Source organism: Ranitomeya imitator, chromosome 4 (assembly GCF_032444005.1).
Source record: "Ranitomeya imitator isolate aRanImi1 chromosome 4, aRanImi1.pri, whole genome shotgun sequence".
Taxonomy (NCBI): domain Eukaryota; kingdom Metazoa; phylum Chordata; class Amphibia; order Anura; family Dendrobatidae; genus Ranitomeya; species Ranitomeya imitator.
This window is the reverse complement of record NC_091285.1, coordinates 452,906,626-452,919,207: the sequence shown is the minus strand read 5'-3', so window position 1 is coordinate 452,919,207 and position 12,582 is coordinate 452,906,626. Positions and strand designations below refer to the sequence as shown.

Here is a 12,582-nt window from a genome sequence, read left to right as displayed (position 1 = left end):
AAATTGAGGCTGAGGGAGGTACAATCTTTGCTGGGCAAGTTGAACTTCGCTTGCTGTATCATTCCGATGGGAAGGGCATTTTGCCGCAGGTTGTCATTGGCGACCAAGCGAGTTCGATCTCCAGTTCATTTTATCAGACTAAAGAAGAAATTGCGGGAGGATTTGGCCATATAGGCAATTTTTTTTGAGAATTTTAAAGGAAAATCTATCTGGATCAAATCGGTAGTGAATTCGGATGCTTTGGGTTTAATCATTGCCGTGGTGGACGATTGTGATTTTGGTTTGTTTTTTCAGGGAAGCTGGTTATTAGCTGAATGGCCCGGATTCTGGCGGGAGCAGGGTTCGTTAAGAAATCAGGTTCTGCTCCATTTGTTTCCTATCGTTGTTGCGTTGTCGTTATGGGACAATAGAGTGCAAGACAGGAAGATTCGTTTTCCGTGTGTATCGGACGAGGTGGCTGTTGCAATAAATTAACGGTCAGCTGATTCACCGGCGGTGGTAAAAATTTTTACAGCGCTTGGTGTTTTGGGGTTTATCTTTCAATTTGTGGATTGTGGCGAAAGTCAGGACGTTGGCTTCTAACCTTGTCTCTGTTGCTCTTTCTCATCTGCAGGGAGACCGTTTTCGAGAGTTGGTACCTCAAGCGGAGTCAACAGGCCAGGAGTGCCCAGCGGAATTATGGAGTCTTCCTGGCGGGCAGTAGATTATCTGTTTCAGAATTCTTTATCGGTTAGGTCTTGGAGGCAGTATCAACAGGCATGGGGTATTTGGGAAGATTGGTGTGTTTCTTTAGGTACGGGACTACAGGATGAGAGCAGATTGTTATTGTTGATCAGGCATTTTAAGGAGCTGGGTTGGTCCGTGTCAAAATTGAATAAGTTACTTGCAGGCCTTGCATTTGGTTTTAAAGCTCGGGGCTTCAGAGATGTTATGAAATCTTTTTTGGTAATTCAAATGCTAAAAGGGTGGAGAAGGGGCTGGGCGGTGATGGATAAAAGACGTCCGGTTTCATACGAGGTATTGCTAATTTTGGGTAATCAATTACCTTCTGTGTGTTTATCGAAATGGGAGGTGAATCTCTTTAAGGCGGCCTTTGCATTAACTTTTTTGGGGCTTTTCGATTAGGGGAATTGGTCAGTCCCTCTAAGTCAACCAAGACGTGGGCGCTTATAGTGATAGGGTAGTAATTCGTCTTCGATTTTCTAAAACAGACGTTCAAGGAAAAGGCTGCAAAGTGGTGTTATTCAAGGTGGGGGGTTCCCCGTTGTGCCCAGTCTTGTGTGTCAATGATTTCATGGGGAGGGGCGGAGTGTTGTCTAACCCCATTTTGGTCCATGAAGACGGATCCTTTTTATCTCGCTTTCAGTTTATAGCGGTATTTAAGAAATGTTTGGTTTCAGGGGGAATTTCACCAGGGGATTACAGTGGGCATTCATTCAGAATCAGCGCAGCGACTGAGGCAGCCAAGAGGGGCCTGGGCGAGGAGATGGTTAAGAAAATCGGGTGGTGGGAGTCAAGGAGATTCATTTCCTATATCCGTCCGAACCTGGTCTAATGGTTGAATAGGTTTAAGTTGGTTTTAACTTATTGTTGTGTTATTTATTTCAGGCTGCGGGCACCGGCTGGTGTGGATCATGGGCCATTCTTTCATTTTTTGGGCGGCATTGCGGGCGGCTATTCGGCCAGACAGGCAGCAGTTGGGGTTCTCAAGAGAGACAGCGATTCTGCGTTGGATCAGAAAGCGCGGGATGATATGGAGTCAATTTGTGCTGGAGTTTCACCAGTTTGTACGTTTGGATCGAGCACCGGATGTAGTAGTAGTTCACTTGGGTGGGAATGATTTGGGCAAGAGGCCCTGTAGGGAGTTAATAAAAGACATTAAGTTCGACATGTTAAGACTTTGGGTGGTGTTTCCGAAGTTGTTAGTTGTTTGGTCTGACATTATCCCTAGGAATGTGTGGCGTGGAGCACGCTCAATTGAGGGAATAAATAAGGCCAGGATAAAAGTCAATAGGGCGGTATCTCGGTTCATGGCATGAAATGGGGCATTGGTAGTGCGCCATGTAAATTTGGACGGTGTGCATTTGAATGCAATCGGGATCGACATGTGGTGTCTGGCCATTCAGGAAGGCATTGAGACGGGTTTGAAGGTGTGGAGGGACACAAATGTTTGAGGAGTCAAAACATTTATGTTGGTGGCGGGGGAGGGAGGTCCTCAAAGTTGGTGGAAAGGGGAGAATGGCGGATTGTAGGGGGGGATCTCTAGTTGTCCTGGACTTTCCCGGAGTGGATTGCGAGTGGATGTGGTAGGTCAGCCTGTGGAGGGGCTGATTAAAGGATTTGATAATCGGTTGGTTTGGCTGGGTTGGTCATTATCTGCCTCCGAGCTGGTGCATAGCAGCTGGAGGCAAGACTAAGCCTGGAGGCCAAGGTACATAATTTGATTATCGGCAAGGTTTACTTTGAGGCTTCAAGGACCACCAATCCCTGGGTGGGATATTGTTTACTTGTTGTATTGGATGTTTAATAAAAGGCTGCTGTGGCCATTTAATCCAAATTTGGTGTAATGTCTTTATTTGGGATGGGATTTTATGATAGGGTAATTTTCCTCTAGATCAAAATCATTAAGTAATTAAGGGTGGGCAATTTAGGTCGGCAAAGGCGGTCATGAGTCACGTGTACCCCTTACGTAATTTACATACACCTTCCCACCTTCTTTTTGTCCCTATATCTCCACCTCCTCTTCATTATTTGACAGCTCTGGCTTCTCAGGGCCAGAGGAAGGTGGAGATAGATGGAAAACAAGCAGGTGGGAAGGTGAGTTTAAATGATTGGCACAACCATGAAGCACCAAGCACCTGTACTTTTTTCAGCAGTCATTCTGTGATGACAGAGTTCTTTTAAGAGTGGTGGTGATGTTTCTCCAATGTTTTAACATTTTAAATCAAAATAAGGTCGAATATTGTCAGGTCTTACCTTTATGAACCAGTTGTATCTGCCTATTGCACATTCATTCTTAGAGTAGTTTAAAAAGCACACATTTCCTTCTGTTGCTCCATAGACTTCCGTTATTCTAATTTTACCAAAACGATCATTGAACTCTTTCAAAACCTCAGGTCTCACACCATTACCCAGAGCGAACCGCACACAGTGATCCTTGTCATTGTCTTTCTAGAAAAAGGAGAATGATGACTTAATGATAAAATAATGGATGTTGCTGCCAAATATTTTACATTCATACAAATTCAAACAATTAAAACACAAATGCAAATATTAAAAAAGATGGATATGTAGAATGTAAGAAATTAAAAAGTATTAGGCTACATTCCAATATTGCATATTATCGAAAAAATTCAAGCAACTCATTTTACTAAATGGATGCAGAAATGCTGCAGAAAATTTGAAACATTGAAAACTCACCAAAAGCTGGGAATGTAACTTTACAGAAACAGCTTTTAGCGTACTTAGCCAGGCTTTACCCACCTTAGGAGTGTTACATAGATATCGAAGTATCTCCCCAATATATTGGAATGCTGTTACATTGTATTTTCTGCAATCATCCCAAAATTGAGTGGCTGAAAATTTTTTTCTTAGGGCACATGTAGCTCCTATGTTAAAAAAAAAAGGGATCAATGCACTTTTATGTAGTAAGACAATTATTACATATATGTATAGTATCAGCACTAGTGATGAGTAAGCAGTAGCACTAAAATGTTCAAGAGCATGGTACTTGAATCAAGCATGTCGGACACTTGGACAGGTTTAACTCAAGTAACAAGAATAACAGAAGTCAATGGGAAAATCGAGCATTTTTCCAAGAATACCCTTATTTAAGGGCAGAAAAATAACTGAAATGGATGGAAACAGCACTCAAATGAAATGGAAACAGAATGGGGAAGGTGCCTGGATGCATCTCTGACTCCAAAGTCTCTGCAGGGAGCAATGTTGTTGGGCTATTACTCCACTTTTATGGACTGATAATAGAACATACAAAACCTAAGATAAAATGTATTTTACAGAAAAAAAGTTAGGAAACATTCTTTACTGTATAAAGACTTGTATATAAGGCAAAATTAAAAAAAAAAGAAAACAAAAACCTCTTCCACCTCCTGACATCAAGCCCAAGAGATAGTAATGTAGAGGCGTCTATCAAACACCCTCATTTCTAACCCAGTAAGTACTAAATACACACAGAGAAAAGTCCTTTTTTTAACAAAACACTCCCTGACTGTCTTTTACCCATTTATTAATGTAAAAAAAATCAAAGTTATACTCACATGTCTGCTGATAATCCATAATGCTGATGCGCTCAGCCTGGCAACCAGCTCATACTGAGCTGAGCAAGAGATCGTAGCTGCATGTGACCAGTGGTAACCATAATGACATCACTGCCAGTCATACACAGGCGAGTTCTCATGCTCAGCTCAGTGTGAGCTGGTGGCCAGGCTGAGAGGTAACATTTGCTTTGCTCAGCAATGCAACCAGATGTAGCAGAGTTGGTGATCATCATGGGACATCAGCATTATGGATTATCAGCGGACAGGTGAGTATAACTTTGAATTTAATTTTTTACACTAATAAATGATTAAAAGAGGGATGGGGAGTGTATTGTTCAAATTCAGGACTTTGCTCTGTGTCTATTTCTTTACTTAAACTTGCGGGTTTGGTAATGGAGGTGTCTTATAGATGCCTCTCCATTACTAACCCATTGGCTTGATGTCATTGAACATAAAATAGCTGACATCAACCCCAAAACTATTACCCCACTTGCCACCGCATCAAGGCAAATGGAAAGAGCAGAGGTTAAACAGAATTGACGCATCTTCCCAGCCATTTCTGAGGCAGCTGAGGGCTGGTATTTTTAATCTGGGAGGGGGAAAATATCCATGGCCCCTCACAGCCTGTTAATATCATACCACAGAAGTCTGTTCAGCCTTTGCTGGTTATTGACTATAGGGGGAACCCCATGCCGTTTTTTGGGGGAGTCCCTCCATTTTATTAACCAGTAAAGGCTATGCAGACAGCTGTAAGCTGATATTAATGGGCTGGGAACCTTTATGGATATTGGTTCCTTCCCAGAATAATAACACCAGCACCCAGCTGTTCGCGTTCCCTCAGCTTGTCAGTAAAAATATGAAGTACCCCACACCATTTTTTCCTTTTGTTAGCTAAATACATGTACAGTAAAATACACATTTAATGCACTAATTATCTCACTGACATCTTTATTACTATGCACAGGTGGCGGCTGATGAAGACTCTCATCCGCCTCACCTGCTCTCACTGCTATCAGCAAGACCTTTGAGTACGCTCATGAGTCAGTTATGAATCCATCATAGGATTTTTAGTCCCATTTTTTCAATAAGGATAGTATATAATACTTTATCAAATGCTTTGCTGAACTCATGATATATTATGTCTACCGCATTCCCCTGATTCACCCAGTCAGTGATTAAATCATAGAAGGAAATTAGGTTAGTCTGGCATGATTTGTTTGCTATAAACCCATGTTGGCTCTGGTTATTCTTATCCAAGTACTTACATACATGCTGTTTAAATTTGTTCAAAGATCTTTTCTGGTACAGAAGTAAGACTCACTGGCCTGTAATTTCCTGGCTCCATATTCTTTACTTTTTTGAAGATAGGGACAACATTTTTCCTTCTCTAATCTTCTGGGACTCCTCTGGCTAGTGGTTTTACAATTTCATCTGCTATCTCTGCCAGTACCCTATGATGTAATTCATATGGACCCGGAGATTTAAATTCATTTAAATTAGCTAAGTGTTCCCTCACCATCCCTCTATTTATAGATGACATGGATTCTTTTATACCTTCAATGTGCAAGACCTGTCAAAAATGAAAATGAAAATGAAAAGGGACCCTGAGGCACCCTGTGTTAGAGAAAAGGGAAGGGCCTCATACATATTCTGTTTAAAATTGTTAGGTAATGGTACTCCTAGACTCATAAAGCCTATGTACTAAGTGCAAAGACTGCCAAGGTACATTGAGGAGGCCTGGAAGACTCATAGATGAAGGCACCAGAAACCCCACCTATACATCTCTAATCCAAAACTATCCCTTTACTGAATGCAGATAAAGGTGGTTTTACTAGAGAAAGGAAAATGTGTAGCCCTGAAATAAGCTATTTACCGGTAGCGGTGTTTTTTCAGGAGCCCATGACAGCACTACGAGAGAGGGCATCTGCCCTTCAGGGACAGGAAACCTACAGAAATAAAAGGGCGGCACCTCTCTCTCGCATGAGTTAGTTCCAGAGCATGAGAGGACCCCCCTTGGTTAGTAACACAGATACAGCATAAACTTTGGTACAATTCATCATGTGAATGAACGTAGAATTTAAAGGAGAAAACGAGAGTGTTGAGCCATCCGAGAAAAGAATAAGGTAGGGAATATAAGGGTGCTGTCATGGGCTCCTGAAAAAACACCGCTACCGGTAAGTAGCTTACGTATTTATTCAGTCACCATGACAGCACTACGAGAGACTTTCAGAGAAGTAAGGAAGATCTAAGGAGGGATAACTGCTTCAAGCACCCTTCTCCCAAACGTGAGGTCGGAGGAGCCACCCAGATCCAAGCTATAGTGCTTAAGAAAGGTAGATGGAGAAGACCACGTGGCTGCCTTACAAATGTCTTCAATCGACACCTCTGATCTCTCCGCCCAGGATGTCGCGACGGCTCAAGTGGAGTGAGCTTTTATTCCTTCCGGGATCTCCATGCCACCTGCTGTATAAGCGAGAGAGATCGCCTCCCTGATCCATCTGGCTAGTGTGTTTTTAGATACTCTAAGACCCTTCCTAACTCTCTGGTAAGATATAAATAAGGAGTTATCTTTTTTCCAGGTATTTGTAACTGAAATATATTTAAGAAGACACCTTCTTACATCTAAACAATGAAATCTATGCTCCTTATCATTAGTGGGATTAGAACAAAACAAAGGTAGGACCACCTCTTGTAATCTATGAAATTTTGAAGCAACTTTGGAACATAAAGGGAATCAGGTTTCATAATAACTCTATCTTCCCTTAACTAAATGTATGGAGGTTGTCTAGATAATGCTTGTAGATCACTAACCCTTCTTGCAGACGTGAGTGCAACTAAGAGGGCCGTTTTAACCGACAGGATTTTTATTGGGACAGTATCAATAGGCTTGAATTGGGCTTGTGTTAGAGCTGAGAGTACAAGATTTAGGTCCCACGGAACTAATTTTTTGTTTAATGACTGGTCTGGATCTAGTAACCGCCTTAAAGAACCTGGATATCCAGTGATTGCTGGCTAAGTTAGAATTGTATAGCGCCCCCAGAGCCGACACCTGGACTCTGAGAGTGCTTGTGGCTAAGCTCATTTCTAGGCCCCTTTGTAAAAATTCTAAAATTTGATTAATACAAGGTTTCTGGTCAATCTGCGCTCCTGAACTTGATAGGAATTTTTTCCAAACCCTGACATAAATATTTGTCGTAGAGGTTTTCCTACTCTTAAGAAGTGTATTTACAAGATCTCGAGAAAACCCTTTCCCCGTTAGTAATGACCTCTCAAATTCCACGCTGTTAGGTGTAAGTTGGCTACTCGTGGATGGAGAATTGGACTCTGGGAGAGAAGGTCTGGTAATTCTGGGAGGATCCATGGCTGGGTAATAGACATCTTTCTCAGCCAAGGAAACCACAACCTCCTGGGCCAGAACAGGGCTATCAGGATTACTCGGGCCCTGTCTTCCCGTATTTTCCTCAGAACTATAGGAATTAGGTTCAGAGGGGGAAAGGCATAAGCGAGACTGAAGTGCCAAGAGATTAGAAAAGCGTCCACTGCATACGGGTTGTCCCTTGGCTTTAAGGAACAGAATTGGTGTAGTTTTCTGTTTCCTCGGTTGGCAAAAAGATCTATTTCTGGGCATCCCCATAAATGCACGATCTGATTGAAGATGGCCGGATTTATTGACCAGTCCCCTTGTCTGAGTTTGTTGCGGCTTAGATAGTCTGCCATGGTATTGAGCTTTCCCCTTATGTGAAGAGCCATAAGGGAAAGTAGGTGGTCCTCGGTCATCTGAAAAATACGATCCGCAACCTCCATTAATGAACCAGAACGCGTACCTCCTTGATGGTTAATATAGGCAACAGTTACCTGGTTGTCCGAAAACAGCCTGACGTATCGACCCTGTAGGGGTATAAGAAAACTATTTAACGCGCGCTCTACCGCTAACAATTCTTTTAGATTGGAGGATGAGTTTTGTTCAGACTGAGACCACAGTCCTTGGACCCAATTATTCTCCAAGTGTGCCCCCAACCCTTGGGGCTAGCATCAGTAGTTATTATCCGTGTTACATGATTTGTCCAGGGAACCCCTCTACGAAGATTTTGTATGTGCGTCCACCAAATTAATGAACGAATAGTTCCAACAGACAGTGCTTTCCTTGCACGCTCACCGCAATACAGTTCTGCCTTCTGAATGTCTCTTCAGAGGAGCTGCAGCACTTCAGACTACACGGCTCCTCTGCTTCCTTTCCTTCTGTCTTTCTGACAGGAACTGACCTGAACTCCCTCCCTCCAGATCAGGATGTTCTTATAGGGGAGTTCAACTAAAACAGGCTTAGAGCTCCCCCTTCTGGTCTGGAGTGTGAACATGTTGCATGCATTGTGTTACCTGAATGCAGTTATCCTTCATTGCCTCCAAACGTAGCATCACTCTCCTTGAGAGGAAAGCAATACCACTGCGACGACCAGGACCCTGGGGCACCGCAAATCCTCAACAGAATGCTCTCCTTCTCTGAGACAATCGATACATGAGATGGCTGTTGACCAAATGATTGTTTGTCTGAGAGCTTACACTCTCGTAGGAGCTATACTGTAGAAAATGAACTTTAGATCTGTGAGCGTTAACAGTAGCCGTGCAATCATGCCTGTATGACTAACACTATATGCCTGAAGATTAACCGTGTATCTGCTGGTTAATAGCATTACACGATGTGGAAAGGAATACATGGAACAAAGCTGCAAGTTCTTAGTCCCTACCTGTTCATCATTGTCAATATCAGTGGAATATCCTGGCCCGTTAATTTGGCTATCTAAAAATGAATTTTAAAGCAATGAAATCTGATTTGCGCTAATATCCGTAAATGCAGATTATGGCCAGTGCAAAACATCTATGCACTCACATCTCAGACTATTTGGATTATTCACTGCTTTTACTTTAAAAACAGAGAATATATTCAGAGAATCAACAATCTGGACTACATGCCTCCCTCCTCTTGCTCTTTGGTTTGTTTACAAGGTTAAATAAAAATTCTTTTGAAATTACATTGCTATTTTATAGTCATTTTTTCACCATCATCAGATTGTTCCTTGTATGTTCCATACTCTTCAGTGTGGTACATGAAAACTGTCATGTGAAATCAATATGCGTACCTGTTTGAATGCATCCTCTGAGTCCAACGAGCAGTCCTGCGCTGTGGTATAGAGGCAATGTGAGGTAGAATACATCCTCACTTGTAAGTCCACATAGCATGCCTATTAGGCCACTTCCAAAAGCACGCTTCTGGTTTATCAGTGCAGCCTTCGGAAGCCCTTAAAAAAAATAAACATTATTGGAAATTTCTGCTATTGCATGGAAATTAGGTATGTCGTAGTTTGTGATGGGATGAGGTGGAATTGTCTTTTAATATAAGTCATGTGCTGTTTGCTGTGGAAGTACCCAAACTGTTTGTTGTATTTGACTTTCGTAAAGGGAATCTGCCACCAAGGTTATGTAGAGAGGATGAATAAAGTAGTGACAGAAATGCCAATTCCACCACAGTATCACATCAGTCAGCTCAACTTTCATGTGCAAAACCTATATAGAAAAGAAATACCAATATAATAAAAATTGAACACTAATAAATACTAAACATAATATTACCCAACAGAAGTGTCCAAAAGAAAAAATTAATAAAATAATTTGTTCATATATTTTTATTAATATTTCATATGTAAACAGATCATGATTATACACAAAAAAATTAATAAATATAATGAGGTGATGACAATGCAAAGATAATTTTATTGAAAATCATTAAAATCATATAATGTTCCTTTGAAAAATATAATCCAATATGTAGACAGATATCATTAAAAAACTATAAATGTAAAAATATATGAGAAATAGATGTGTCCAGCAGGGGACAGGGAGCAAACAAACCACGTGGCAATGGGCATAAAAATAGTGCTAACTAGGGTTGAGCGACCTTGACCTTTTTAGAGTCGAGCCGTGTTTCGCGAAACCCGACTTAGAAGTCGAGTCGAGTGGAATCGGACGATTATCGCGAAAAGTCGGGTATCGCCCGAAACACGAAACCCAATGCAAGTCAATGGGGGAGCATAGTCGGCAGTGAGTGGAGGCCAGGAAAACACCAACACTGCCCATTTTAATGGCAAAAACATCCATTCTTGTTACAGAAGCTTGTCAATCGTAATTTACCTTATAATAATTGGAAGGCATTTGAAATTGGGGGTCATTTGGCTAAAGTTGTGGGGGGTAGGGCTGGTTCAAGTAATTAGTGGGCCCAGGAAATCTGGAACACGTCACGGCAGTGGAGCAGGGAGAGGTAAGTATTTCAACTTTGCAAGTGCTGAGATCCTGAGCAAGCAGGGGGGGCCCACTCGTTGGCATTGGCACTGGCACAGGGCCCCTCAAAGTACAGCGGTGTGTTTGCACAGCGGGGGCGCCTCCCACCGGCAGCAACACTTTTGCGTACTATGAGAGGCCCTGTGCCAGTGACGTCGCCAACTAGTATTCCTCCCCTCACCTGATGAAGGAACCTGCACTTTCATCTGCACCTTCCTCTTTGTCCCCGTGTAAGGTGGTATGGTATGCGGGAAGAGGAACCTGACTTTCAGCAGGGTCACAATCTTGCTGTGTAGCGTGCACGGGGAATTTTGCGTTATGGGTCAATGTACCAGCAGACTCATCTATCACTGGCTGGGCAATGGGCAGGATGAGGAGGAAACACAGATATAGGCCCAAAGAATAAAGTGGGCTAAATGCAGTTCAAAATTGGTAACACAGGACTAACCAGGGGGCATTGCAGTGGAGGACAACTGGAATGAGAGGCTGACACAGAGAGTAGGCCCAAATCAGTAAGTAGTCGAAATGCAGTTCAAAATTGGCAACTGTAGTAAACAGGCGACACAGCTTTGTTCAGTGGAGGAGAACAGCAAGGAGTGGCAGACACCGATAGTAGGCCCCAACCCAACTAGTAGGCCAAACGCAGTCTAACATTAACAACTACTTAACGAGAGCCTGAAAATGGAATTTCAGGACAGGAAACCAGGAGAACAGCAAGGAGCGGCAGACACTGTTAGTAGGCCCCAAACCAACTTGTACGCCAAATGCAGTTGTTCCATTTAACCACTATTTAACAAGAGCCTGAAGATAGAAGCTCAGGAAAGGCAACCTGGAGAACACCTTGGAGTGGAACACACCGTCTCTACACCCCATACACAATTTGTAGGCCTAATGCAGTGTAGTTCCCAACAACTACTAAACGAGAGCATGAAGATCGAAGCAATGGAGAGGAAACCTGGGGAACACCTTGGAGTGCAACACACCATCTCTCTACACCCCATATCCAATTTGTAGGCCTAATGCAGCGTAGTTTCCAACAACTACTAAACGAGAGCATGAAGATCGAAGCAATGGAAAGGAAACCTGGGGAACACCTTGGAGTGGAACACACCATCTCTCTACACCCCATACCCATTTTGTAGGCCTAATGCAGTGTAGTTTCCAACAACTACTAAACGAGAGCCTGAAGATAGAAGCTCAGGAAAGGCAACCTGGAGAACACCTTGGAGTGGAACACACCGTCTCTACACCCCATACCCATTTTGTAGGCCTAATGCAGTGTAGTTTCCAACAACTACTAAATGAGAGCCTGAAGATAGAAGCTCAGGAAAGGCAACCTGGAGAACACCTTGGAGTGGAACACACTGTCTCTACACCCCATACCCAATTTGTAGGCCTAATGCAGTGTAGTTTTCTACAACTACTAAACGAGAGTCGGAAGACCGAAGCAATGTGGACGAAAACTGGGGAACACCTTTTAGTGTAACACACCATCTCTCTACACCCCATACCCATTTTGTAGGCCTAATGCGGTGTAGTTCCCAACAACTAGTAAACGAGAGCATGAAGATCGAAGCAATGGAGAGGAAACCTGGGGAACAACTTGGAGTGCAACACACCATCTCTCTACACCCCATACCCAATTTGTAGGCCTAATGCAGCGTAGTTTCCAACAACTACTAAACGAGAGCATTAAGATTGAAGCAATGGAGAGGAAACCTGGGGAACACCTTGGAGTGGAACACACCATCTCTCTACACCCCATACCCAATTTGTAGGCCTAATGCAGTGTAGTTTTCTACAACTACTAAACGAGAGTCGGAAGACCGAAGCAATGTGGACGAAACCTGGGGCACACCTTGGGGCGGCAGACACCGTTAGTAGGCCCTACCAAAGTTGTACCCCCAAAGCACTTTTAAAATTCCTAGAGGCTGAAAACAAGACTATTGACGCTCTGCTTTTTTCAAAGGAACAC

General features: G+C 42.8%; 1 protein-coding gene across 5 annotated transcripts in view; it reads right to left on the bottom strand.

Annotated features, from left to right (window-relative positions):
- LOC138676454 (long-chain fatty acid transport protein 2-like) overlaps positions 1-12,582 on the bottom strand; it is a 264,978-nt gene that overhangs the window by 100,990 nt on the left and 151,406 nt on the right. For 4 of the 5 annotated variants that reach the window (XM_069765763.1, XM_069765768.1, XM_069765766.1 and 1 more), the window contains 3 exons: positions 9,413-9,571; positions 3,484-3,608; positions 2,977-3,171 (listed from right to left, as the gene is read on the bottom strand). In XM_069765763.1, the coding sequence (XP_069621864.1) occupies positions 2,977-3,171; positions 3,484-3,608; positions 9,413-9,571 (479 nt within the window). The remainder of the gene's footprint in view (positions 1-2,976; positions 3,172-3,483; positions 3,609-9,412; positions 9,572-12,582) is intronic. The other variant, XM_069765767.1, reaches the window with a different exon arrangement.